Raw genomic sequence first — 25277 nt, 5'->3', positions numbered from 1 at the left:
GGTAGTCTTCTACTGCTATAAGACTACTATTTTGTTGAACAGACCTGGGCTGAATCTGAAATCGCCCCCTATACCCTCAATACCTTTCAAAATCCGGCCTATCAGGTAGAGTACAGAGTAAATTGTATGTACTGTACAGTGTATTGGGGGGATTTTTGGTGGTATAAATATATTGATTTTGAAGTTATATTCTCATCAGTGTTCTATCAGTGTTCTATCAGCCTACTTAAATCTGCATATTTGTGATATTTACCCCAGGGCGTTATGTCATTTTATAAAGGCCATTTTTTAAATCTTATTAAATGTATGCATTTCATGTTCAATTCTTACATTTGATTAATAAATGCAGTTATATTAGTAAGACACTAGGGCTTTTACCAATCAAATTAATTAATTTAAACTGCAAAAATAAAACAGCAATGAATAATGTTATGAGATTGATGTTCTAAATGTTTGAATATACAAATAAAAAAATGCAATGATACTTTTAAACATGAAACTAAACCGCCAATAGGTGGCAGCAAGTGATCGTCTTAATGAATGAGTTATTGAGTCGTTCATTCAAATGATTCATTCAAAACGCTGATTCATTCAGTTCAAAACACCGCGCTGAGTGTTGTTCCTTTGGAAACTATATTCGTTGGTGAAATCATAGTTGAAATAGAAAAAAAAAAGTTTTTTGAGTCTAAAATGTAAGTACCTAATAATGAATTATGCTACACAATTCACGATTGCAATGTAGCTATTTGAAATCGTTTAGATTGCTGCTCACTTGTTTTGATTTCTCCACGAATGTCTCACAAAGAGATAGGCAGCGCCAGCCTCAACGCGACTTTGTTACCAGAGATACACTCCATTATCAGTCGCTGTTTACATTGAATATAATAATAAATGAATTATTATCTGGTTATTTTAATGTTTTATTTGTCCTTTCGGGAAAGTAAACCCCTCTTTGATTTGTCCCAGACAAAGATAATGTGGAGCCCTTACAGTCAGCCCTGTGTGTTCATTCATGACTTCTCTCGTGCTTTAAAGTGGAGGTGATTGGTTCATGTCGTGAGGGCCGCCGTTTGTTTGAACCGAGGGCTACAGTGATCTGTGAATGTCACACCATAGACTGTTAAAAAATAGGTCACGCCACATTAGAGCATTTCCCATTATTATTGTTAACAACTTCACCCCCCACCCCCAAAAGAAAACTCATCGGATCTACATTCATTCAACTCCTTCAAGTTAACTGTATTAGTGGACTAAAGTAGGGAATAGTGAGGGTTTAGGGGGGCGATTTTGGATTCAACCCTGGAGAACGACAGATGACGTCAAATGCTGAGATTTTCTTCACTAATCAGCGATTTGTAAATCACGCACGAAAAATGAGAAATCTAGCCGAAATCTCTTTTTCTGTGCATTAATCTAAAATAAACAAAAAAGTAAAGGGGTTGTTTGATTTTTTTCTCTTTATTCCATTACAAATAGGAAATGAAATGATCAGATATGGTGCTCCGTTGGATTTTTCTGACATCCTTTACTCTTCCCTGATGACCTCTGGCCTACTTTCTGCAAGATCTGAATTTCAGAACATTGAATTTGATGATCTGAATTTTAGAACATTGAATTTGATGATCTGAATTTTAGAACATTGAATTTGATGATCTGAATTTTAGAATATTGAATTTGATGATCTGAATTTTAGAATATTGAATTTGAAGATCTGAATTTTAGAATATTGAATTTGATGATCTGAATTTCAGAATATTGAATTTGATGATCTGAATTTCAGAACATTGAATTTGATGATCTGAATTTTAGAACATTGAATTTGATGATCTGAATTTTAGAATATTGAATTTGATGATCTGAATTTCAGAACATTGAATTTGGTGATCTGAATTTTAGAACATTGAATTTGATGATCTGAATTTCAGAACATTGAATTTGATGATCTGAATTTTAGAACATTGAATTTGATGATCTGAATTTTAGAATATTGAATTTGATGATCTGAATTTCAGAACATTGAATTTGGTGATCTGAATTTTAGAATATTGAATTTGAAGATCTGAATTTCAGAACATTGAATTTGATTATCTGAATTTCAGAACATTGAATTTGATGATCTGAATTTTAGAATATTGAATTTGATGATCTGAATTTCTTCTTCATCTGAAATCTTGAATCTGTATTTTCAAAAACTGAATATTTCCAGTCGATTAATTCAGAAAAAAATATCTGCTGTTTGAAAATACATGTCTAAACAATTTCGACATAAAAACATTTCATGTGTTCAATTTCAAAGGTTCTATATTCAACATTTAAAAAAATTCAAATTCAGAACTATGTAAAATGCAACATAATATTCAATTTTGTTAGATTACACTTTTCAATAATTCAGATTTATACAATTCAAATTCAGATCATTTTATCATATTTCTAGCTCCATACAAATCTAGTATTGTACTGAATGTCTGTATATTCAGCTCTTGCATACTGTAGTATTGCTAGAAAAGGTTAAAAAAAAAGTTGTAAAATCAAAGTGCTGAACTGGTTTATTTTGTACAGCTGGTTTGATCACATCATTAGAAATTAGTTTGAACAATTTAGAGTTGTGTGTAAACGATGACAACTGTGTTTTAGTTGTACCTAAACTTTTACCTGTCTTTTTTTTACTTTTAATGCGTTTAGTGCATCACAGTGCATCAGAATTGGGTCTAAACGCCTGAAATTGTTTAAGGTTTTACAGAAAGAGGACAAACTGGTTTAGGCTGTTGAGAATTTGGTTCAAAAAATGGGGTTTAGTGTGTTTTAACAATTCATAAAAACTGTAATGTGGTTCCTCTCCTAAAGAATGATCCCAGTAATCTAAAGGATTAAACTGAATTTGTTCTCTGTTCCAGTTCAGTCCAGCAGAAGAGCTCAAACCCAGAGTCCAGCTGTGTGTCTATGAAGAGTGACTGGTCTATGGGTGAGCCAATAGAGTTTAAGAGTGGAGACAAACGGCCTGATCTCAGGTATATCATCTCTATAAAAGTTATGCTTATAGTATTTATTTATTGTTTTTTAATTAGAAGCAAAATAAATGTAAGCTGAGATGCGCAGACCGATCGGCGGCTGACTTAAAGCAGTGCATTCTGGTTAGAAATGTTGTGACAGTGACGTGTGCCATCAAAGCACCGCGAGAGCGATTCGAGAGCAGCGGCCGGTTCATTCTCCACAGCTTCTCCAGAGCGATGCACGAGCTCTGATGACGACACAGCTGTCCCACGATTGGCCAGATTCACCGCATGACGGCGGTCACGTGTGTTTCGTGTTTATTCTGAAATCTTCAGCTCCACTAATGCTCACTAATCAGCTTTTATAACAGTAAAACCTCGCGGGCGACGCTACGGGAAGCAGAAAGTGTCTGACTTCACGTGTCCGTTTGCAGCTCCTGCACGCGGCTTCTCTCGCCGATCGGTTACATCCAGCCACAGCCGATGTCCAACACACCACACTACAGACTATAGTTCGTTTTAGAGATCGCCCGATATGGGTCTTTATTAGTGGTGGGCCGTTATCGGTGTTAACGTGCTGCGTTAATGTGGGACTCTTATCGGGCGTTTAAAAAAAGAAATATGGCAGTTAATCTATTCTCGAAGTTGGGTTGGGAGCTGGGTCTATACTGCGCAAGCTATGATCACTTTCACTTTGATATTTTAGTGCGGATGTAGCCGAATTGCACTGTAGGGGGCGAGAACGAGTCTTCAAACCTGTGTATATGCCTACTGTGGAATTACCTCCACATTAAACGTCATGTGCAGACACGGATGCAGCTATGAAGCCGCAGGGTTTGCTTCAGGGAAAATGTATTTTTAAGAAGCTTCCCAATGGAAACCTTGACAAGACTAAAGGGTCCTGCACACTGTGCGATTTTTCAAAATCCTTTGCGAATGTTGCTTGTCAGACTGTACGACCATAATCCCTGATGTAAGCCATGTCACACTGTAGGATCTCGGTTATCATTAATGTCAGACTGTACGATAGTCAAGGCATCGACGATCGTCGTAGGAGAAGTCACACTGCAGGATTGTGCGGCAAATCTTCTAACACTGCCAGAATTTCATCTGAGGTAAGATTTGATCGCAGCGCTCATTAATTCATTACAAAGTTCAGGACAGGGTCGGAGAGGGGGGGTGGCTAATTGGGCTTAAGCCCCGAATGTTTTGTCAAAAGCCACAAATCTTTTAGTTAAAAAATAAATGAATACTTAAACGTTGCTTCATTTCCTCTCAGTCTTTCAGACTGGAGCGGCAAAAAATGAAACAAAAGCTCCGTGTGTGTGGCGGTCGGCAATGCAGCGCACATCACGCAGCTTGTTTGCCAAGGCCAACTGCCAATAAAAACTAACGAAGAAGAATATAGATCTTCTTCTTCGCCGTTGTCATCAGGGATTGGCGGGCTTTTGTATTTCACCGGCGCCGTGGTTAACTATAGTTAACATGGACACTACACATTTTTTAAAAGGAACACTAAGAAACTCAGCACTGAATAAAAACCCTGCCGTTTTGAGCGGGGAGATTATGATCGCGTTCAAGAGAGCAATAACTATATCTGTGATCGGCTACATTACTCACCGCTGCAAAAACATGTTGGAAATAATGCATTTGGTGCTCTCCAGGGAGCGAACACTAATCTGCCTCATCTGATCTGCCAGTATATTATTATAGTATCAGCTGAGGGTGCTTTTGCTTGCGTTTGAGTGTGTTTTGCAGAACCGGGCCTGAATGAAACATGCTTCCTGCTCCAGGACAGCTTTGTGTCTCCGAGCATGGTGCTGTCTGTGAGCGGGGCCGAGTAACGTAGCCCTCAATCACACTACAGTGTTTGTGAGAGCTGCTGCCTTCTCCACCCCCACTCACAGAGTGAAATTCTCCGACTCCAAAACAGGAAAAATAAAACAGAACTTATAACATTTGGGCTAATATGTTAGCAAGCAATCTGCTGATATACAGTCCTTGAAGTAAACTGCAAGTAAGCAAACCTTCTACCAGCTGTAGCACTATGCCACTTTCTGACGGTTCTATGCTATTTGTTTTTTCTTTCACTAAGTGAAGCAGCACTTCATAGTTTACAAGTAAAACATAGGAAATATATGGCTACAGGACTTTGAAATAGCAGAATTTAAGCTTTGTCTTCTAGGACTGATGATGAATCTTCCAAAAGTTTTGGCTTGGGGTCCTTCACATGTAGCAGCAGTTCCACCGCACCAAGAACACAGGGCAGAGTTTCCGCTAGAAATGGTGCCGGTCAAAGTGATCGGCAGAGGTTTCGTTTTCCGGACATTTTGATGATATGCCGGTCAAATATCGCCTCTTAATTAGTAAAGTTGAGGAAAAACTGAAAGCAGTTTATGTAACTCAAAAAAATGACATAATCAGGCCGTATATGCAGCATGTTTATTAGCCTAACTTTCAAATAGACGGAAAAAAAAACATGACCGTCCGATCAATCGTCAATCAACCAATTTTTTAAACTATGGTTTCTACATAGGCGTAATTTGCGGGTGGGACAGGTGGGACATCCCCCACCACTTTTTAAAACATCTTGCTTCACAGATGAACTTAACTAATACAAACAAAACATCTCTGGTTAACTAGAAGAGTATCATTTCATTCGTTTGTTAAATAAGAGGTGATCAGGTGCTCGTTGCCGCTGTTATCAGTGCTGCAGATTTCTCTCGCTGCTCGTGCAGTCTCCACACAGACGAGCGCTTTAATCTAACGCTTAACGCCGTTGCTTTATCCGATTCTGTAGCGAGAACCCCATCTCTGCAGGAACACTCGAGACAGGGATTACACAGGCGAGCTTGGCGAGCTTGGTCCGCTCTAGATACATTTCGCTGAAATCACATATGAGGACTTCGCAGGCTGTGGAGAATTGCAATCCTCCATAGCCACGGAGCGCTGTCATGACAGCGAGGGCATCACGTCGCAGGCTTACGGTATCGATAAGAGGCAGTTTTAATCTGACAATTTGACCGAAAAGATTTCATTTTGTCAGACATTTAATTTTTTTCCTGGCCAATGTCCGGTAATTACGAGACAACGGAAACCCTGACACAGGGCTGCCCACGGATGTGCCTGATTTTAATCTGCACTACTAAACACAGATATCAGCTGCTGTAGATATATAAAAAATGACAAATATCAGCCCAATATATCGGTCAACCTCTAGTTGTTTTTAATTTGTTCATTTTGAATTCCTATTATCCAGCTTTTTTAATCATGCTTATCATTTGTAAAGTTATATCAAAATAATTGTCATCAAAGTTTGTGACAGTGAAACACCACTGAGTTACAGACATTACAGCAAAAGTGTTACAACATTCAGTGTTTTTGATAAAAGATGAATGCGTTTATATTAATATGGTTCCTCTCAAAGAATGATCCCAGTAATCTAAAGGATTAAACTGAATCTGTTCTCTGTTCCAGTTCAGTCCAGCAGAAGAGCTCAAACCCAGAGTCCAGCTGTGTGTCTGTGAAGAGTAGCTGCTCTATGGAGCTGCCAATAATGTTTAAGAGTGGAGACAAACGGCCTGATCGCAGGTATATCATCTCTATAAAAGTTATGCTTATAGTATTTTATCTTGATCTTAATATTTGATTTGAAGTTGTTATACATACAGCAGTGTAATGAGTTCAGATCCTGTAAGTTTCAGTCTATTAATGATGATTATTGTGCTCTTGTGTAAAGCTCTATGTATTGTATTGTTAATACATTCACACACTGTAAAAGCTGTTGGTCTGTTACTCAGTTAATGACACCATTACATCAATATCAGTGTGTCTGATTCTTTACCCTCTTCATTCTGATTTAAGGGCAAATCTTCAATCCAGACCAGTTAAAAACAAAACTGTGTTCACGCCTGAGATTCAACCTCAAGACTTTAATGAAAGCATGTGTCCTGGTTTCAGGTAAAATGTGGGACTTTTGTTGTGGTTTAGTTTTAGGAGCTGCAATGACATCACACATCACTCAAACACATGATTAATGATTGAACATTTCAGAAACCATATGATGTTCTGTGTCCATTATTTTGTGATCTATGGCTCTTTACTTCTCTAACTTGTGTAATAATGTGGTATTTTAATATTACAGCCATGACTCTAAACCTGCTGAAGTCCTCGACACATTGAGATCAAATCTGAGGAAGAAGTTTGAGTGTTTGTGTGAGGGAATATCAAAGCAGGGAAACCCAACACTCCTGAATGAGATCTACACAGAGCTCTACATCACAGAGAGTGAAAGTGGAGAGATCAATAATGAGCATGAGGTGAGACAGATTGAGACACAGTCCAGGAGAGCAGAAACAGAGGACACACCGATCAAATGCAGTGACATCTTTAGACCTTTACCTAGACAAGACAAACCCATCAGAACTGTGCTGACAAAGGGAGTCGCTGGCATTGGAAAAACAGTCTCTGTGCAGAAGTTCATCCTGGACTGGGCTGAAGGGAAACAGAATCAGGACGTCCAGCTCATATTTCCACTTCCTTTCAGAGAGCTCAACTTTATGAAGGACAAAACACTCAGTCTTTCAGATCTTCTTCATGTCTTTTTCCCTGAAACCAAAGATATGGAAATATCCAGTGATCAGTATAAAGTGTTGTTCATCTTTGATGGTCTGGATGAGTGTCGTCTGTCTCTGGATTTTCAGAGCGATGTGAGGTTGTGTGATGTGACTGAATCAGCCTCAGTGGACGAGCTGCTGACGAACCTCATTGCGGGGAATCTGCTTCCCTCGGCTCTCATCTGGATCACCTCCAGACCCGCAGCAGCTCATCTCATCTCCTCTGAGTGTGTCCATCGAGTGACAGAGGTACGAGGCTTCAGTGACCCACAGAAGGAGGAATACTTCAGGAAGAGAATCAGTGATTGGCGTCTGGCCGACAGGATCATCTCACACCTGAAGTCATCAAGGAGCCTCTTTATAATGTGTCACATCCCAGTTTTCTGCTGGATCTCAGCCACTGTTCTGGAGAAGATGATGAGTGAAGCAGAGACTGGAGAGATTCCCAAGACTCTCACTCAAATGTACACATACTTCCTGATCCTTCAGACCAACATCAAACATGAGAAGGACTATGAGAAGAAAGTGAAAGATGAAGACATGATTGTCAAACTGGGGAAACTGGCGTATCAGCAGCTTATGAAAGGAAACCTGATCTTCTATGAGGAAGACCTGAGAGAGTGTGGCATTGATGTGACAGAAGCATCAGTGTACTCAGGATTGTGCACTCAGATCTTCAGAGAGGAGTTGGGCTTGTATCAGGGGAAAGTCTTCTGCTTTGTTCATCTGAGCGTTCAGGAACATCTAGCGGCTCTATATGTGCATCTCTCCTTTATAAACAAGAACATCAATGTGTTTGACCAGATCACCAAACCAAGAAATGGAGACACAGCTTCACTATCTGATCTCCATCAGAGAGCTGTGGATGAGGCTTTAGACAGTAAAAATGGCCATCTGGACCTTTTCCTTCGTTTCCTTCTGGGTCTGTCAGTGAAGTCTAATCAGAGTCTCTTACAAGAACTGAAGACACAGACAGGAAACAGCTCTCACAACAATAAGAAAACAGTCGACTATATTAAAGAAAAGATCAGTGAGAATCCCTCTCCAGATAAATACATCAATCTGTTTCACTGTCTGAATGAACTGGGTGATCTTTCACTGGTGAACGAAGCTCAACCTCATACGAGCCGTGGAGGATTACGTGCTGTGAAACTCTCCTCATCTCAGTGGTCAGCTTTAGTTTTTGTGTTGTCCTCAGAGCGGACGATGCAGGAGTTTAACCTGAGCGGATTAATTGGATACGGAAATGATGAGTAAGTAACACTGTGTTCAATCATTACAGTCTAAAACATTATGACCAAAGAGAAACACAGAGATCAGAGGTGTTTAAATCACGGGGCACAGATTGATTTCTGGGATATTGTTCATAATTTGCGGGTGTTTCTCAAACGGAGGCTGTGTCCTAGTAAGGCTGCAGATCTCGACGGCCACGTCATCAAGCGCCTCTGAAGGCCGTCTCAGTTTGAAGGGTCCTTTGTTTCGCATCTTTAATTCAGCTCAATCACCCACAATCCTTTGCACACATTCACATTCATGAGAAAGACCTGCTGGAGAACGAGTCGGCCCTGAGCTTATCTGAGGTCATTATGAAATGTAAGACACAAATAATGTTTCCAGAGATGAAGGCACGTTATCTTTTAGTTTTGGTGTAAATGAATCACTCGACACTAAACTGCCAATAATGTGAGCCACTGGAGACACAGACGGCTGTCATTCACTGTATTGCATTCATAGAAAAGCCAGTTAATATAAAGATTTTTAATAGTCAGCTTTATTTATATAGTGTTTTTACAATGACGATTGTTTCAAAGCACATTTTGCTGAACGATAAATTGGCCAAGAAATTATTGCAATAAACGAAAATATTTCTGTTCTGAGAATTTTCATCCAAAATAATGATAATGGCGTAATAATGCAGGTACACCTTTTCAAATATCAATAAACTTTTATTTCTAAAGACTATTTAACACTGAACGCGGAAATCGTTTTAAAAATCCACAATAAATGAACAAAACAACCAAAAACATTAAAAGCAACGGACTCTCAGTCTGTTCACAAAAAATACACTTGAATAAATACCAGAAACAATTAATAAAATGGATGAAAACTGCAACGGATGATTGTGTTTTAGGTGCATATTAAGGGTGGCGCGGTTCACCAAACCCATGGTTCGGTTCGTATCACGGTTTTAGGCTCACGGTTTTCAGTTCTGTATGGTTCTTGTTGTAGTTTTTTCTTTTAATCGTTAACACTCCAGAAATTTACTTCATCATATGATATTATCCACAATTTAGGATTCAGTATTAAAAAAATGGTTATATCATGTAATCATGCACAAACTGAACTTGACTTGACCATCTCTGAGGAAAGCTAGGGGAGATTTTAGGTGAGACAGCAAGAGAGAAGACATTGATGACATGCTTTTCATTTATTTGGACAAAAAGGAGAATGTTTATTGCTATCTCTACAGGAACGTATGTGCCTTTAGCACACAAAGATTGAACTGAAGAATTAACTTGCATTTATCAAACTGCCAACTTCAGTGTAGCTTTAAGCCTTGTTTAAACTCCACACGAGACCCCATTTCGCTTGGCGGTGTGCACGTCAAATTTTGTAACTGCGTGCGGCTCCGCAACCGAAGAAGCTCGAGTTCCAGGCGAATCTGGCCGAGCATGACGTCTCATCAAGCCGGAACCCAGTCTGCGTGTTTAGTATACACACATCCGGCAAAAACACTGAAGTAAAGCAGCACCACCATTACTGCGTGCCTTGTGTAGTGGGTTTTCTTCTGCGTTGTGTTTAATTGTTTTTTTATTTTTAGACGAATAATAATAAGAGCCCACACGATGATGCAGTTGAAATGGTTCTCTTATTTGTACGATTGAGGGTTTCTCTGTGTCAAAACAAAACAGACACCATCAGACACAATCCATCAACATCTCTGGTCTAGCTGTGCCTCTCTCCATGACATCCAGCAAAAGAGAGCATAACATACAGTAAGAATTAGAGAAACAATTACAATAATAAGAGAAAACAAAAAAATAATAATAAAAAGTACGGAAGAATACAAGAAAGATACTAATGATCCATTTACATACCTGTGTCAAAACAAAACAGACACCATCAGACACAATCCATCAACATCTCTGGTCTAGCTGTGCCTGTCAATCATCACATAATGTCTCAATGTAAATACATACGCAAGAAAATGCATTTAACTTATGGATCATTAGAGATAAACAAATACATGGATCGTATGGATCATTAGAGATAAACAAATACAACACATTCACAAATGTACTCAACTCAAGTACTCAAGTAACATGAATGGAAATTTAACTTCATAAAATGCATAGTTCTATAACAAACCGCGATCAGCATATCGCACATGCAACAGCGGCCATTACTAAACTTCATAAATCCATTAAATGTACTCTTAACATTCTTACTTCCAGCGAAAGAGAGAGCGCGCACGGAAATTACATCAGTTTTCACCTCACACTTGCGCATGACGTCACTTACGTATAGTACGTTTTTAACTTTTTACAATTGCACAAATAAATCCGTAAAACAAAAACCCAAAATACAAATATACAAATATAAAGAAACGAAAACACTTTGTAAATTACAAGCATATTATGCTTATAATCACATGACTATGGTTCAGACTTTTCTTCCAAAACGAATTTCAAAATAAAAGTTAATCCAAAAATAATAGTAAAGTACTACTTATTTCAATAATCTAGTGTAACAACATTCACTCGTTACACTGCTGAGTTTTGGCCACTGCCTGACATCATATACCCAATGTTCCCTTTCACCAGACATTTCATTTCATGAGCAGGATCCGCTTTCATTGAAATGTCACTAGAGGGCGCCGGCAAGTGTCACACTGTCACACTTCACAGGCACACAGTAATGGCGGCAGGCAAGATGGCGGCGCCCATAGAGTTCACGGCGGATGTGTGTATAAACACCTTCCCAAACGGATGAGGCGCAGGCACAGTCAGCGCGAGAGACGAGGAAAACAAACAAGAATGCAAATGGAAATTATCGAGGCCGGAAAAATGATCGAGCTCATTTATTTTTATTGTGTGATTTATTGATTTATTGACTATTGCGACAGGCCTAATGTTATCAGCTCATTTCACACCATAGAGTTTGTGGCCTGACCATTATTCACCTCTGATATTAATTATTTTTATTATCATCATTAATAATTAACTTATTTTTTATCTTTATGTTCAAACAGTGACAGAGTAAACACAGCAGATGAAGTTCTTCAGAAGCTGCTGCCTGTGGTTACAGCGACTAGAACAGCTGCGTAAGTAACACTGAGAACAATCATCTGTGTGTGTGTGTGTGTGTGTGTGTGTGTGTGAGCGTGCATGGTTACAGCAACTAGATCAGCTGCATAAGTAACACTGAGAACAATCATCTGTGTGTGTGTGTGTGTGTGTGTGGTTACAGCAACTAGATCAGCTCTGTAAGTAACACTGAGAACAATCATCTGTGTGTGTGTGTGTGTGGTTACAGCAACTAGATCAGCTGCGTAAGTAACACTGAGAACAATCATCTGCGTGTGTGTGTGTGTGTGTGTGTGTGTGTGTAGCTCTAATGTGCTGTAATATGGTGTGTGTGTGTGTGTGTGTGTAACTCTACTGTACTGTAATATAGTTTGTGTGTGTGTGTGTATGTGTGTGTGTGTGTGTGTGTGTGTAGCTCTACTGTGCTGTAATATATATAGTGTGTGTGTGTGTGTGTGTGTGTGTGTGTGTGTGTGAGGGACCGAACAGTCCAAGAGAGGCAAATCGTAAAAAATAGTTTCCAAAAGAATATTTAATCAATCCAAGCTGTTACACAAAGATTCAAAAAAAAAAAAAAATTAAAGTCAAAATAATCAAATCAAATATTTCGGCCTATAAAGGAGGTCAACAGAACAAAACTAAACTCAAATAACTTAATATATTTGAAACCAACCTGAACTGACCTACAAAGAGAACATTTGGGCCGCATTTATACCAGTGGACTAATCCATATTAAACACACAGGGGGGAGGGGAGACAAACCACAAACTTAAATCTAAATACAATCAAATTTCACAGGCCAGGCCAATGATCAAAATAAACCTAAACTCCTGTTACATCAATATAGAACCAAAGGAAAGAAACAAGACATTAACTTAATAAACCTAATATCAAAACATCCCATTCCCCCCCACAGTCTATCTGTTGATTGGTAGTGGCAAGCGGAACCAAAATGGCAGACGAAGCAGCAGGCCGGTCCTTTGCCTGCACGGACAGCGTACCGGAAGTCCCCGCTCACCACCAGCAGCGCCGACTCACCGCAGCTCAATGGTAACTTAAACTCAAAGAAATCAATATTAACCCTTTAGGCGCCAGAGGTTTTTTCCTAAAACGTTCGATTTTGACACCTTAATTTCAAAAGGCTATATCTTAAAAGTGATAAAAGATAGAAACTTTCTGTAAATTAGAGAAATATTAAGGAGGACCATAAGTTTATGTAGAGATTACATTTTCCCATCTAATTTGCATATTATGACGTCATAACGTGGGTGCAATCTTGGATTATAGAATTTTCATGAAAAGCCAAATGTTTAAATGATGAATGCAGCACTTATTTCCCCCCAAAATGTCCCTTACCTTCTGTGTGCTATATTGCACAATACTGAATGTTCAGGTAAATAGTAAATAGTAAACAAACTGTGTAAATCATTACTAATAAATGGTAGAAACAACCCGAATGCATGTAGCGGTTTGCCCTTTGCTGTAGATTTTCCATTTACTACATACAGTAAGCACTCTGATTCCATATATAGGGCACATATATATTATATATTATGCATAATAGCCCCCTGTCCTGTGTCACAGCGCGTCTGCTCACGTCCAGATCTGCCTCACGCGGCCGCCGAGTGTGCACAGCCTGGACCACTGTTATTGTAATTTTGACTCCCCACCCTGCCTCCACGTTTCCCTCGAACTTGCTTATGAATACTTCGACCTCTTCTAATATGCCCAGTGGTGTTAGATTGTCTGCACCACAATACTGTCGCCGCGATCGCGGAGATGCGCGCGGTGAGAAGACGCGCGCTTCATGGTGAGCGCGGCAAAAATCTCCCGCGTCCGCCGCGTTCTCAACACTAACACACCTGCTAACTTCGCGATGAACACTCGGACCCCGGGAAAGATTGTTCCCACCACTGACATTGGGCAAAGGACCATCTACATTGGGCAAATGATCCACCGTTTGTGCTTAGTGTAACGTTAGGTTTAGTTTCACTTTCAGAATCACCGTCATCTCATATTTCCCATCAGAACCAGGGTCCGCGAATAGAAGACCCAACACTTCATTGCGGGTAAGCTTTATTGATGCCATTAGAACAAAATAATAGTAATAATCTAATGCAAATACTCGCTGACGTTGACAATGCTCTGATAAAACGGCTCACTCGCACGTCAGCTCCGCTTTTGTTTACACTGATTGAATGCGCTCTTGCTCGCATATTTTGTATAGAATCATGATGTTTGTATGAGTCAGGGATGAAGTACGACATGTCTACCATCTAGTGGAGGGGAGGTTGAATGAAATTTGACACCCTATTTGACAAAATCGGCCGTTTTATTCAGTGACGCATTTTGTCGAGTAAACTCGACCGTGGCGCCTAGAGGGTTAATGCGTGTACAACCCCCAAATGATGTACTACAAGCGCAAATAAATATCTAACTGAAGCATTAAGTGTCCGTGTTTTATTATCGAGCTGAAAATTATACATACTGAATCATTAAGTGAAAGAACAGAAATACTACCCTATAAACTAACTAAACAGTGTGAGTGTGAGTGTGAGTGCGACACATTACCGCTCATTGATGTGTGGCTGCCTCGTGGGCCATCACATACTCCCTCCCTTTACCAATGTCACTGGCACAGCGGGAAAGATAATCCGCAGTCAGGTTCTCTTTGCCAGGGACATGCTGAATGGTAAAGCGAAAGGGCTGCAGGGCCAGACTCCAACGAGTTATTCGGCTGTTGGTGTCTTTCATTTCATGAAGCCACTTCAAAGCCTTGTGGTCAGTCTCCAGGACAAATTCCCGCCCCAAGAGGTAATACTTTAAAGAGTCCAAAGCCCACTTTATCGCCAAACATTCCTTCTCCACAATAGAATAACGGGTTTCTCTGGGGAAGAGCTTGCGGCTAAGAAAGGCAATGGGTCGGCGAGCACCAGAATGACCCTGCAATAATACAGCTCCCAGTCCTCTATCTGAAGCATCTGTCTGAAGAATGAAAGTTTGATTAAAATCCGGATTATGCAATTCAGAATTCCTGCTCAAGGCCGTACGAATGTCCTGGAATGCTGCCTCTGCTTTTTTCGTCCATCGGACCTGGTTGGGACACCTTGAACCCACCATATCAGTCAAAACTGCCGCTCTGTTAGAGAAGTCAGGGATAAATTTGTTATAAAACCCAGCCATGCCCAGGAAGGATTGCAGCTCCTTGCGAGTCTGTGGCTGAGGGCACCTCTCGATAGCCTGGACCTTGTCCACCTGAGGCCTTATCACCCCCCCACCAATGACAAAGCCCAGGTATTCTGTCTCGGCCTTTGCAATGGCACATTTTTGCGGATTAACTGTCAACCCCGCCCTCTGAAGACGGTGCAGCACCTCCTGGATGTGTTGCAAATGTTGCTCCCACGTGTTGCTGTAAATCACCACGTCATCCAGATATGCAGCGGAAAAGGTCAACCCTCGTAAAACATGGTCCATGAGTCTTTGGAAACTAGCAGGGGCCCCGTGCAATCCAAAAGGAAGGACCCGGAAATGGAATAACCCCCATGGGGTCTTGAAGGCAGTCAGCTCTCGGGACTGGGAAGTCAAAGGTATCTGCCAGTACCCCTTGGCAAGGTCAATGGTTGTCAACAATTGAGAATTACCCAGGCGATCAGTGAGGTCACCTATACGAGGAGTTGGGTAGGCATCAAATTTGGTCACAGAGTTAAGGTAACGGAAGTCTATACAAAACCTTATGGAGCCATCCTTTTTTGGAACAAGAACCACCGGGTGGCACCATTCACTTCTGGAGGGTTCTATGACCTTCAACCTCAACATCAAATCCACTTCCTTCCTTAGTGACTCTTGCAAACGCTCAGGAACCCGATAACTCCTCCTCCTCACAACGTCATGTTCTACTAGCGTGGTGTACCCCGGATATTCCGAGAAGACCCCTGACGGACAGAGGGCCCTCACCTCAAGCTGGTGCTGTGCTGACAAATGATCCAGCCTCACATTCCCTAGAGCAGGCTGGGGTAGGTATTGATCATCAGAGTCTTCCTCTTCCTCCACTTGCCTTATCATCAAACTCTGTGACGGCATATCAGGACGAGAAACCCATTGCTTAAGAAGGTTAATATGCAGCCTTCGCGTAGGACCATCTGAGCCGGACAGGGAAACTTCATAAGTGGTAGGGCCCAATTTCCTCCTGATCTCAAATGGGCCCTGCCATTTAGCCAGCAATTTACTTTCCTTGCTGGGCAGCATCACCAACACCTTCTGACCAGGCTCAAAACTTCGCTCACGGGCGGACTGATCATACCAGGTTCTCTGTCTGGTTTGTGCTTCAGCCAGATGAGATTGGGCCAAAGCGGTCATCCGCTCCAAGCGTTCTCGCATCTGCACCACATAGGACACCACATTCATCAGCTCATTCTTTCTCTGGCCTCCCTCCCACATTTCTCGAAGCAGAGCAAGGGGACCTCTCACCTCATGTCCATATAGAAATTCAAATGGAGAAAACCCTGTCGATGATTGGGGCACCTCTCTATAGGCGAACAGGAGATAGGGGAGCCATTGGTCCCAATCTTTGCCGGATTCACAAACAAACTTGCGTAACATCTGTTTGAGGGTCTGGTTGAACCTCTCGGTGAGCCCATCTGTCTGGGGGTGGTAAGGAGTTGTTCTCAGACTCTTGATGCCCAGCAATGTGTACACCTGCTTCAAAAGGGTAGACATAAAGTTAGTCCCTTGATCTGTCAACATCTCACAAGGAAATCCAACTCTAGAGAACAGTTGCACCAGACAGGTTGCTACATACTTTGCTTTTATGGACCGCAAAGGAAACACCTCTGGATACCTGGTAGCATAGTCAGTTACAACAAGCATAAACCGGTTACCTGAGCTACTTTTCTCAACCGGCCCGACCACATCCATCCCCAGCCTTTCAAACGGCGTACCTATGATGGGAAGTGGTTGGAGAGGAACCCGACACGGGCCTTGTGCAGAAACCTTTTGACACACTGGGCAACTCCTACAATATTGGGTTACCTCTGCCTTCAAGCCGGGCCAGTAAAAATGCCTTCTAATCCTTGAAAGAGTTTTAGATTTCCCCAGGTGTCCAGCCCAGGGAATGGAATGGCCCAGGGCAAGGATAGCATTGCGGACACCGTGTGGTACCATCAGCTGTGTCCCAGTCCTAAACTGACGGTAAAGGATTCCATGTTCAATGAAGAAACTTCCCCTGTTGCAGTCAGTGTCAATAGTTCCTGCCTCCTCTTGCTTTGCCCTCTCCCAAAATGGGACGAGGCTGGCATCCTCCTGTTGCAACTGAACAATGTTAGTCGGCAGCTTAAATTCTAGGGGACAGTCAGAGACAGAATCAACTGGCATTTTAGAAGCATTATACTTAATTTTTTCCAACCTTTTCTGTCGACAGGTTTTCCTGGGCTTTGCAGACTTGACAGTTTCTATCTCATTGTCAAAGAAAGGTAAGGCTCTAAGCGACTGCTCTCCTTCTTCCCCTTGACTTGCTCTTGAGCGAGTGATGACCATATTACATGAGAGTACTGGCTGTAACAAGTCCCAGAGCACTGGCAAGTCATGTCCCAAAACCACCGGAAATGGTAGGTTGTCGGCCACACCCACATTTAGGAGATATGTTTGTTCTTTCACCTTTAAATACACCTCTGCCGTAGGCAGCAGCTTTTCATCACCATGAACACAGCGGATTGATTTTTCCCTACTGAAGTTGAGTAAATTAGACGGGATATGCTTGTGATGTACAAGGGTCTGATCACTTCCAGTGTCAACCAGGGCCTGCAGCTCTCTTCCATTTACCTCCACGGTGGTCGTCGGTGGCAACCAGTCGCCAGTCACCGGTGGACTCGTGCGACCCCTGGGCACATAACACAGATGAGTTGTCTTCGCAGAATTTTTAGGGCACATAGGTTTTGTATGGCCTTCCTGACCACACAAATAACAGATGGGCACTTTCCTCTGGGGTTTAAACGGAGTCGAAAAAACCAGTCCTCCTCCCGGAGGCTTACCAGCACTGGGGAAACTTCTCTGGGTTTGCTGATGGAGGCTTTGTCTATGATCATCCTTGCTCGTTTCCCACACCCATGGCTGGTTCCTCCTCCGTCCGGCCACGAACACGTCAGCCAGCGTTGCCGCTTGGGCAGCAGTCTTAGGGTCATGCTCCCGGATCCACACCTGGAGCTCAGAGGAAAGCATTCTCAGAAATTGTTCAAGAATTATTATTTCACCAACCTCCTCCACTGTTTTACCCCGTGGCTGGACCCACTTCCCATAGAGTTCTTTCAATCGCACATATAATTCTTTAGGACTCTCCAGAGGTTCAACCTCCAGAGCATGGAACTGTTGTCTATAGGTTTCTTGATTTATGTCATATTTTCTTAAGATTGCTGATTTCACCTCCTCATAGTCAAGTGCCTCCTCACTATCCATATGGACATACGCCGCTCTGGCCTTCCCCGTCAAGAGTGGAATTAAACGGAAGGCCCAATCCTCCTTTGGCCACCGACAAACGGCTGCAATCCTCTCAAAAGTAATTAGAAAGTGTTCAATATCGTCAGAATCAGCCAATTTCTCAAGTCGGGGCTCTTTAAACTGACACTGACCTGCATCACGGGTTTCCGACAGATCCTTCCGACCCGTAGTAGACTGAGACAGCGGGCGGCCAGAGACTGCGTCCTCCCCTTCCAAAGGGTCCCCATCAGTCAGCAATGCATTAGACATTGGAGTTGTGCGAGCCTGCACCTCCAGTTGTAACAAATTAAACTGATGCTGCAGAGATTTAAAACGACGCTCTTGCTGGGCATATTCTTGAATCCGGTGAGTTTCTCGGCTATCCACCTTTGCCATGTGGGCTCTAAACAGGCCAGTCAGGTCAGCTATGGTGGGCTCTCTGCTTTCAGACTCAAGCTCAGCCACGGCCCCATCTTGTGATTCTCCATCCTCCCCCAGATTCTGCCACACTTCTTCAGATGGCTCTACTGGAGCAGATCTTAGAGTGGCTTTCCTTTCTCCTCGATTCATTGCTCACGGAATACAAAGTTCAAGTTTTTTTTTTTTTTTTTTTGGGAAACTATGCCTCCTACTGGATTATCCCACCACTGCCACCACTTGTTAGGGACCGATCAGTCCAAGAGAGGCAAATCATAAAAAATAGTTTCCAAAAGAATATTTAATCAATCCAAGCTGTTACACAAAGATTCAAAAAAAAAAAAAAAACTAAAGTCAAAATAATCAAATCAAATATTTCGGCCTATAAAGGAGGTCAACAGAACAAAACTAAACTCAAATAACTTAATATATTTGAAACCAACCTGAACTGACCTACAAAGAGAACATTTGGGCCGCATTTATACCAGTGGACTAATCCATATTAAACACACAGGGGGGAGGGGAGACAAACCACAAACTTAAATCTAAATACAATCAAATTTCACAGGCCAGGCCAATGATCAAAATAAACCTAAACTCCTGTTACATCAATATAGAACCAAAGGAAAGAAACAAGACATTAACTTAATAAACCTAATATCAAAACATCCCATTCCCCCCCACAGTCTATCTGTTGATTGGTAGTGGCAAGCGGAACCAAAATGGCAGACGAAGCAGCAGGCCGGTCCTTTGCCTGCACGGACAGCGTACCGGAAGTCCCCGCTCACCACCAGCAGCGCCGACTCACCGCAGCTCAATGGTAACTTAAACTCAAAGAAATCAATATTAATGCGTGTACAACCCCCAAATGATGTACTACAAGCGCAAATAAATATCTAACTGAAGCATTAAGTGTCCGTTTTTTTTTTATCGAGCTGAAAATTATACATACTGAATCATTAAGTGAAAGAACAGAAATACTACCCTATAAACTAACTAAACAGTGTGAGTGTGAGTGCGACACATTACCGCTCATTGATGTGTGGCTGCCTCGTGGGCCATCACAGTGTGTGTGTAGCTCTACTGTGCTGTAATATAGTGTGTGTGTGTGTGTGTGTAGCTCTACTGTGCTATAATATGGTGCGTGTGTGTGTGTGTGTGTGTGTGTAGCTCTACTGTGCTGTAATACAGTGTGTGTGTGTGTGTGTGTGTGTAGCTCTACTGTGCTGTAATATAGTGTGTGTGTGTGTGTGTGTAGCTCTACTGTGCTGTAATATGGTGTGTGTGTGTGTGTGTGGCTCTACTGTGCTGTAATATGGTGTGTGTGTGTGCATGTGTGGCTCTACTGTGCTGTAACATGGTGTTTGTGTGTGCGTGTAGCTCTACTGTGCCGTAATGTGTGTGTGTGTGTGTGTGTGTGTGTGTGGCTCTACTGTGCTGTAATATTGTGGTTGTGTGTGTGGCTCTACTGTGCTGTAATATGGTGTGTCTGTGTGTGGCTCTACTGTGCTGTAATATGGTGTGTCTGTGTGTGGCTCTACTGTGCTGTAATATGGTATGTGTGTGTGTGGCTCTACTGTGCTGTAATATAGTGTGTGTGTGTGTGGCTCTACTGTGCTGTAATATGGTGTGTGTGTGTGTGTGTGTGTGTGTGTGTGTGTAGCTCTACTGTGCTGTAATATGGTGCGTGTGTGTGTAGCTCCACTGTGCTGTAATATGGTGTGTGTGTGTGTAGCTCCACTGTGCTGTAATATGGTGTGTGTGTGTGTGTGTGTGTGTGTGTGTGTAGCTCTACTGTGCTGTAATATGGTGCGTGTGTGTGTAGCTCCACTGTGCTGTAATATGGTGCGTGTGTGTGTAGCTCCACTGTGCTGTAATATGGTGTGTGTGTGTGTGTGGCTCTACTGTGCTGTAATATGGTGTGTGTGTGTGTAGCTCTACTGTGCTGTAATATGGTGCGAGTGTGTGTAGCTCCACTGTGCTGTAATATGGTGCGTGTGTGTGTAGCTCCACTGTGCTGTAATATGGTGTGTGTGTGTGTGTGTGTGTAGCTCTACTGTGCTGTAATATGGTGTGTGTGTGTGTAGCTCTACTGTGCTGTAATATGGTGAGTGTGTGTGTGTAGCTCTACTGTGCTGTAATATGGTGTGTGTGTGTGTGTGTGTGTGTGTGTGTGTGTGTGTGTGTGTGTGGCTCTACTGTGCTGTAATATTGTGGTTGTGTGTGTGGCTCTACTGTGCTGTAATATGGTGTGTGTGTGTGTGTGTGTGTGTGTGTGTGTGTGTGTGTGTGTGTGTGTGTAGCTCTACTGTGCTGTAATATGGTGTGTGTGTGTAGCTCTACTGTGCTGTAATATGGTTTGTGTGTGTGTGTAGCTCTACTGTGCTGTAATATGGTGTGTGTGTGTGTGTGTGTAGCTCTACTGTGCTGTAATATGGTTTGTGCGTGTGTGTGTGTGTAGCTGTACTGTGCTGTAATATGGTTTGTGTGTGTGTGTGTGTAGCTCTACTGTGCTGTAATATGGTGTGTGTGTGTGTTTGGCTCTACTGTGCTGTAATATGGTGTGTGTGTGTGTGTGGCTCTACTGTGCTGTAATATGGTGTGTGTGTGTGTGTAGCTCTACTGTGGTGTAATATAGTGTGTGTGTGTGTGTGTGTGTGGCTCTACTGTGCTATAATATGGTGTGTGTGTGTGTGTGTGTGTAGCTCTTCTGTGCTGTAATATGGTGTGTGTGTGTGTGTGTGTAGCTCTACTGTGCTGTAATATGGTGTGTGTGTGTGTAGCTCTACTGTGCTGTAATATGGTGTGTGTGTGTGTGTGTAGCTCTACTGTGCTGTAATATGGTGTGTGTGTGTGTGTGTAGCTCTACTGTGCTGTAATATGGTGTGTGTGTGTAGCTCTACTGTGCTGTAATATGGTGTGTGTGTGTAGCTCTTCTGTGCTGTAATATGGTGCGTGTGTGTGTGTAGCTCTACTGTGCTGTAATATTGTGTGTGTGTGTGTAGCTCTTCTGTGCTGTAATATGGTGCGTGTGTGTGTGTAGCTCTACTGTGCTGTAATATTGTGTGTGTGTGTGTAGCTCTTCTGTGCTGTAATATGGTGCGTGTGTGTGTGTAGCTCTACTGTGCTGTAATATTGTGTGTGTGTGTGTAGCTCTACTGTGCTGTAATATGGTGCGTGTGTGTGTAGCTCCACTGTGCTGTAATATGGTGTGTGTGTGTGTGTGTGTGTAGCTCTACTGTGCTGTAATATGGTGTGTGTGTGTGTGTGTGTGTGTAGCTCTACTGTGCTGTAATATGGTGTGTGGGTATGTAGCTCTACTGTGCTGTAATATGGTGTGTGTGTGTGTGTGTGTGTGTGTGTGTAGCTCTACTGTGCTGTAATATGGTGTGTGTGTGTGGGTGTGTGTGTGTGTGTAGCTCTACTGTGCTGTAATATGGTGTGTGTGTGTGTGTAGCTCTACTGTGCTGTAATATGGTGTGTGTGTGTGCATGTGTGGCTCTACTGTGCTGTAATATGGTGTGTGTGTGTCTGCATGTGTGGCTCTACTGTGCTGTAATATGGTGTGTGTGTGAGTGTGTGTGGCTCTTCTGTCCTGTAATATGGTGCGTGTGTGTGTAGCTCTACTGTGCTGTAATATGGTGTGTGTGTGTGTGTGTAGCTCTACTGTGCTGTAATATGGTGTGTGTGTGTAGCTCTACTGTGCTGTAATATGGTGTGTGTGTGTAGCTCTTCTGTGCTGTAATATGGTGCGTGTGTGTGTGTAGCTCTACTGTGCTGTAATATTGTGTGTGTGTGTGTAGCTCTTCTGTGCTGTAATATGGTGCGTGTGTGTGTGTAGCTCTACTGTGCTGTAATATTGTGTGTGTGTGTGTAGCTCTTCTGTGCTGTAATATGGTGCGTGTGTGTGTGTAGCTCTACTGTGCTGTAATATTGTGTGTGTGTGTGTAGCTCTACTGTGCTGTAATATGGTGCGTGTGTGTGTAGCTCCACTGTGCTGTAATATGGTGTGTGTGTGTGTGTGTGTGTGTGTAGCTCTACTGTGCTGTAATATGGTGTGTGTGTGTGTGTGTGTGTAGCTCTACTGTGCTGTAATATGGTGTGTGGGTATGTAGCTCTACTGTGCTGTAATATGGTGTGTGTGTGTGTGTGTGTGTGTGTGTGTAGCTCTACTGTGCTGTAATATGGTGTGTGTGTGTGTGTGTGTGTGTGTGTGTGTAGCTCTACTGTGCTGTAATATGGTGTGTGTGTGTGTGTAGCTCTACTGTGCTGTAATATGGTGTGTGTGTGTGTGTGTGTGTGTGTGTGTGTAGCTCTACTGTGCTGTAATATGTTTCGTGTGTGTAGCTCTACTGTGCTGTAATATGGTGTGTGTGTGTGTGTGTGTGTGTGTGGCTCTACTGTGCTGTACTATGGTGTGTGTGTGTGTGTGGCTCTACTGTGCTGTAATATGGTGTGTGTGGCTCTACTGTGCTTTAATATAGTGTGTGTGTGTGTAGCTCTACTGTGCTGTAATATAGTGTGTGTGTATGTGTAGCTCTACTGTGCTGTAATATTGTGGTTGTGTGTGTGGCTCTACTGTGCTGTAATATGGTGTGTGTGTGTGTGTCTGTGGCTCTACTGTGCTGTAATATGTGTGTGTGTGGCTCTACTGTGCTGTAATATGGTGTGTGTGTGTGTGTGTGTGTGGCTCTACTGTGCTGTAATATGGTGTGTGTGTGCATGTGTGGCTCTACTGTGCTGTAATATGGTGTGTGTGTGTCTGCATGTGTGGCTCTACTGTGCTGTAATATGGTGTGTGTGTGTGTGTGTGTGTGTGTGTGGCTCTTCTGTCCTGTAATATGGTGCGTGTGTGTGTAGCTCTACTGTGCTGTAATATGGTGTGTGTGTGTGTGTGTAGCTCTACTGTGCTGTAATATGGTGTGCTTGTTTTTGTGACATATCAGGACAAAAATGTGTATAATAACATGTGTATGACACAGGTATTACAGAAAATGGTGACATATCAGGACATTACCCCATGTCCCCACTTTTCAAAATGCTTATAAATCATACAGGAGGAGTTTTTTTGAAAAAGTTAAAATGCAGAATGTTTCCTGAGATGGGTAGGTTTAGGGGCAGTGTAAGGGGATAGACAATACGGTTTGTACAGTATAAAAACCATTACGCCTATGGAATGTCCCCACAATTCACAAAAACAAACGTGTGTGTGTGTGTGTGTGTGTGTGTGTGTGTGTGTGTGTGTGTGTGTGTGTGTTAGGGCTGTCAACGAATATTCTAAATTCTGAATATATATTTGAATAGTTTTTAAAAAAATGTATTTCGAAGGTGAAAATTAATGTTCGAATAAAAAAATAATAAAAAAAAACGGAATAAATCCCCCGCCGCTGTAGTAGAGGTGTGGCTGTCTGCTTTGCGAGCGAGCGCACGCCTGAGGGTTCATGGACAGGTCACTGGAGTCGCACTGTCACTGCTGAAAGTTGACGCGTCTTGAAGGGAAGATGGCAGAAAGTGCAGAGCCCAACTCGACCACAGCAGAGAAAGAGATTTTAACTCCATAATCTAAAGCCATGTCTGGAAGTACGCTGGATTTTGGTCGGCAGGAGGTAAAATTGTTGAACCGCGAGATAGTTATATGCAAGTGATGTAAGATACAGTTAGCATACCATGCCTCATTTTATTTAACGTTAAATAGAAACATTACTAAAATTTAGGCTACTGTACTGACTGAAGAGATATTGCATGAATGAAGGATAAATGCACTGCTTCACTGCTGTGATTATTCACCATGGGAAGGAAAAAGCTCCATGTTTAGCACAGCACAGCTCGCTCGGAGTGCTCAGTATGCTGAGAGAGAGAGAGAGAGAGAGAGAGAGAGAGAGAGAGAGAGAGAGAGAGAGAGAGATTTTGAAAAATACTTTATTTACAAATCACCAAAAAAATACTGTTTTACAAAAACAGATTTTGTTTTTAAGATTTTCACATCACAATTTATGGGATTCTTTGTTTTTTTTGTTTTACATTCCCCTTTTTCACACAAAATTAAACACACAAAAATAATTCATCATCAACAACTGTACACAAAGCATCACAAATACACCATTTCAAATCAAAAGTAGAAAGGTCACACATAGCCTTGTAATATCTAAAATCAATCCGAATTCTTGCTTTAAGTAAAGACTAAAAAATAACAACAACATCATCATTGCTTCTTTGTTCAATTTTACTCTTTATACTCATGTAGATCGCCATTTTAGCTTGCCCAAGAATAAAATTCAATAATTGAAAGATAACACGCTTTTTTTGTACATATTTAAAACCAAAAATGAAAGTTTCAGGATAAAAACATACATTAAATTTGGTACACAATTCCTTCAGCACTTCAATCAACGGATCAAGTCTGGAACACTGCATAAACGCATGAAAAACAGTCTCTTTTTGAGGACAAAACGGACAACCCGCATTATTATCAGAATGAT

The 25277-nt window shown here is 42.0% G+C and overlaps 1 protein-coding gene across 1 annotated transcript in view; it reads left to right on the top strand.

The window, feature by feature from the left end:
• Window positions 1–6381: 6381 nt before the first annotated feature.
• The window catches only part of LOC137084577 (NACHT, LRR and PYD domains-containing protein 12-like), a 391414-nt gene continuing 372518 nt past the window's right edge, over window positions 6382–25277 (top strand). Inside the window, exons 1-5 of the mRNA XM_067450866.1 lie at window positions 6382–6404; window positions 6468–6581; window positions 6855–6950; window positions 7135–8859; window positions 11859–11930. Of these exons, the coding sequence (XP_067306967.1) occupies window positions 6382–6404; window positions 6468–6581; window positions 6855–6950; window positions 7135–8859; window positions 11859–11930 (2030 nt within the window). The remainder of the gene's footprint in view (window positions 6405–6467; window positions 6582–6854; window positions 6951–7134; window positions 8860–11858; window positions 11931–25277) is intronic.

Source organism: Pseudorasbora parva, chromosome 8 (assembly GCF_024679245.1).
Source record: "Pseudorasbora parva isolate DD20220531a chromosome 8, ASM2467924v1, whole genome shotgun sequence".
Classification (NCBI taxonomy): domain Eukaryota; kingdom Metazoa; phylum Chordata; class Actinopteri; order Cypriniformes; family Gobionidae; genus Pseudorasbora; species Pseudorasbora parva.
The sequence above is the reverse complement of the archived record's forward strand: the minus strand, read 5'-3'. Positions and strand labels throughout refer to the sequence as shown.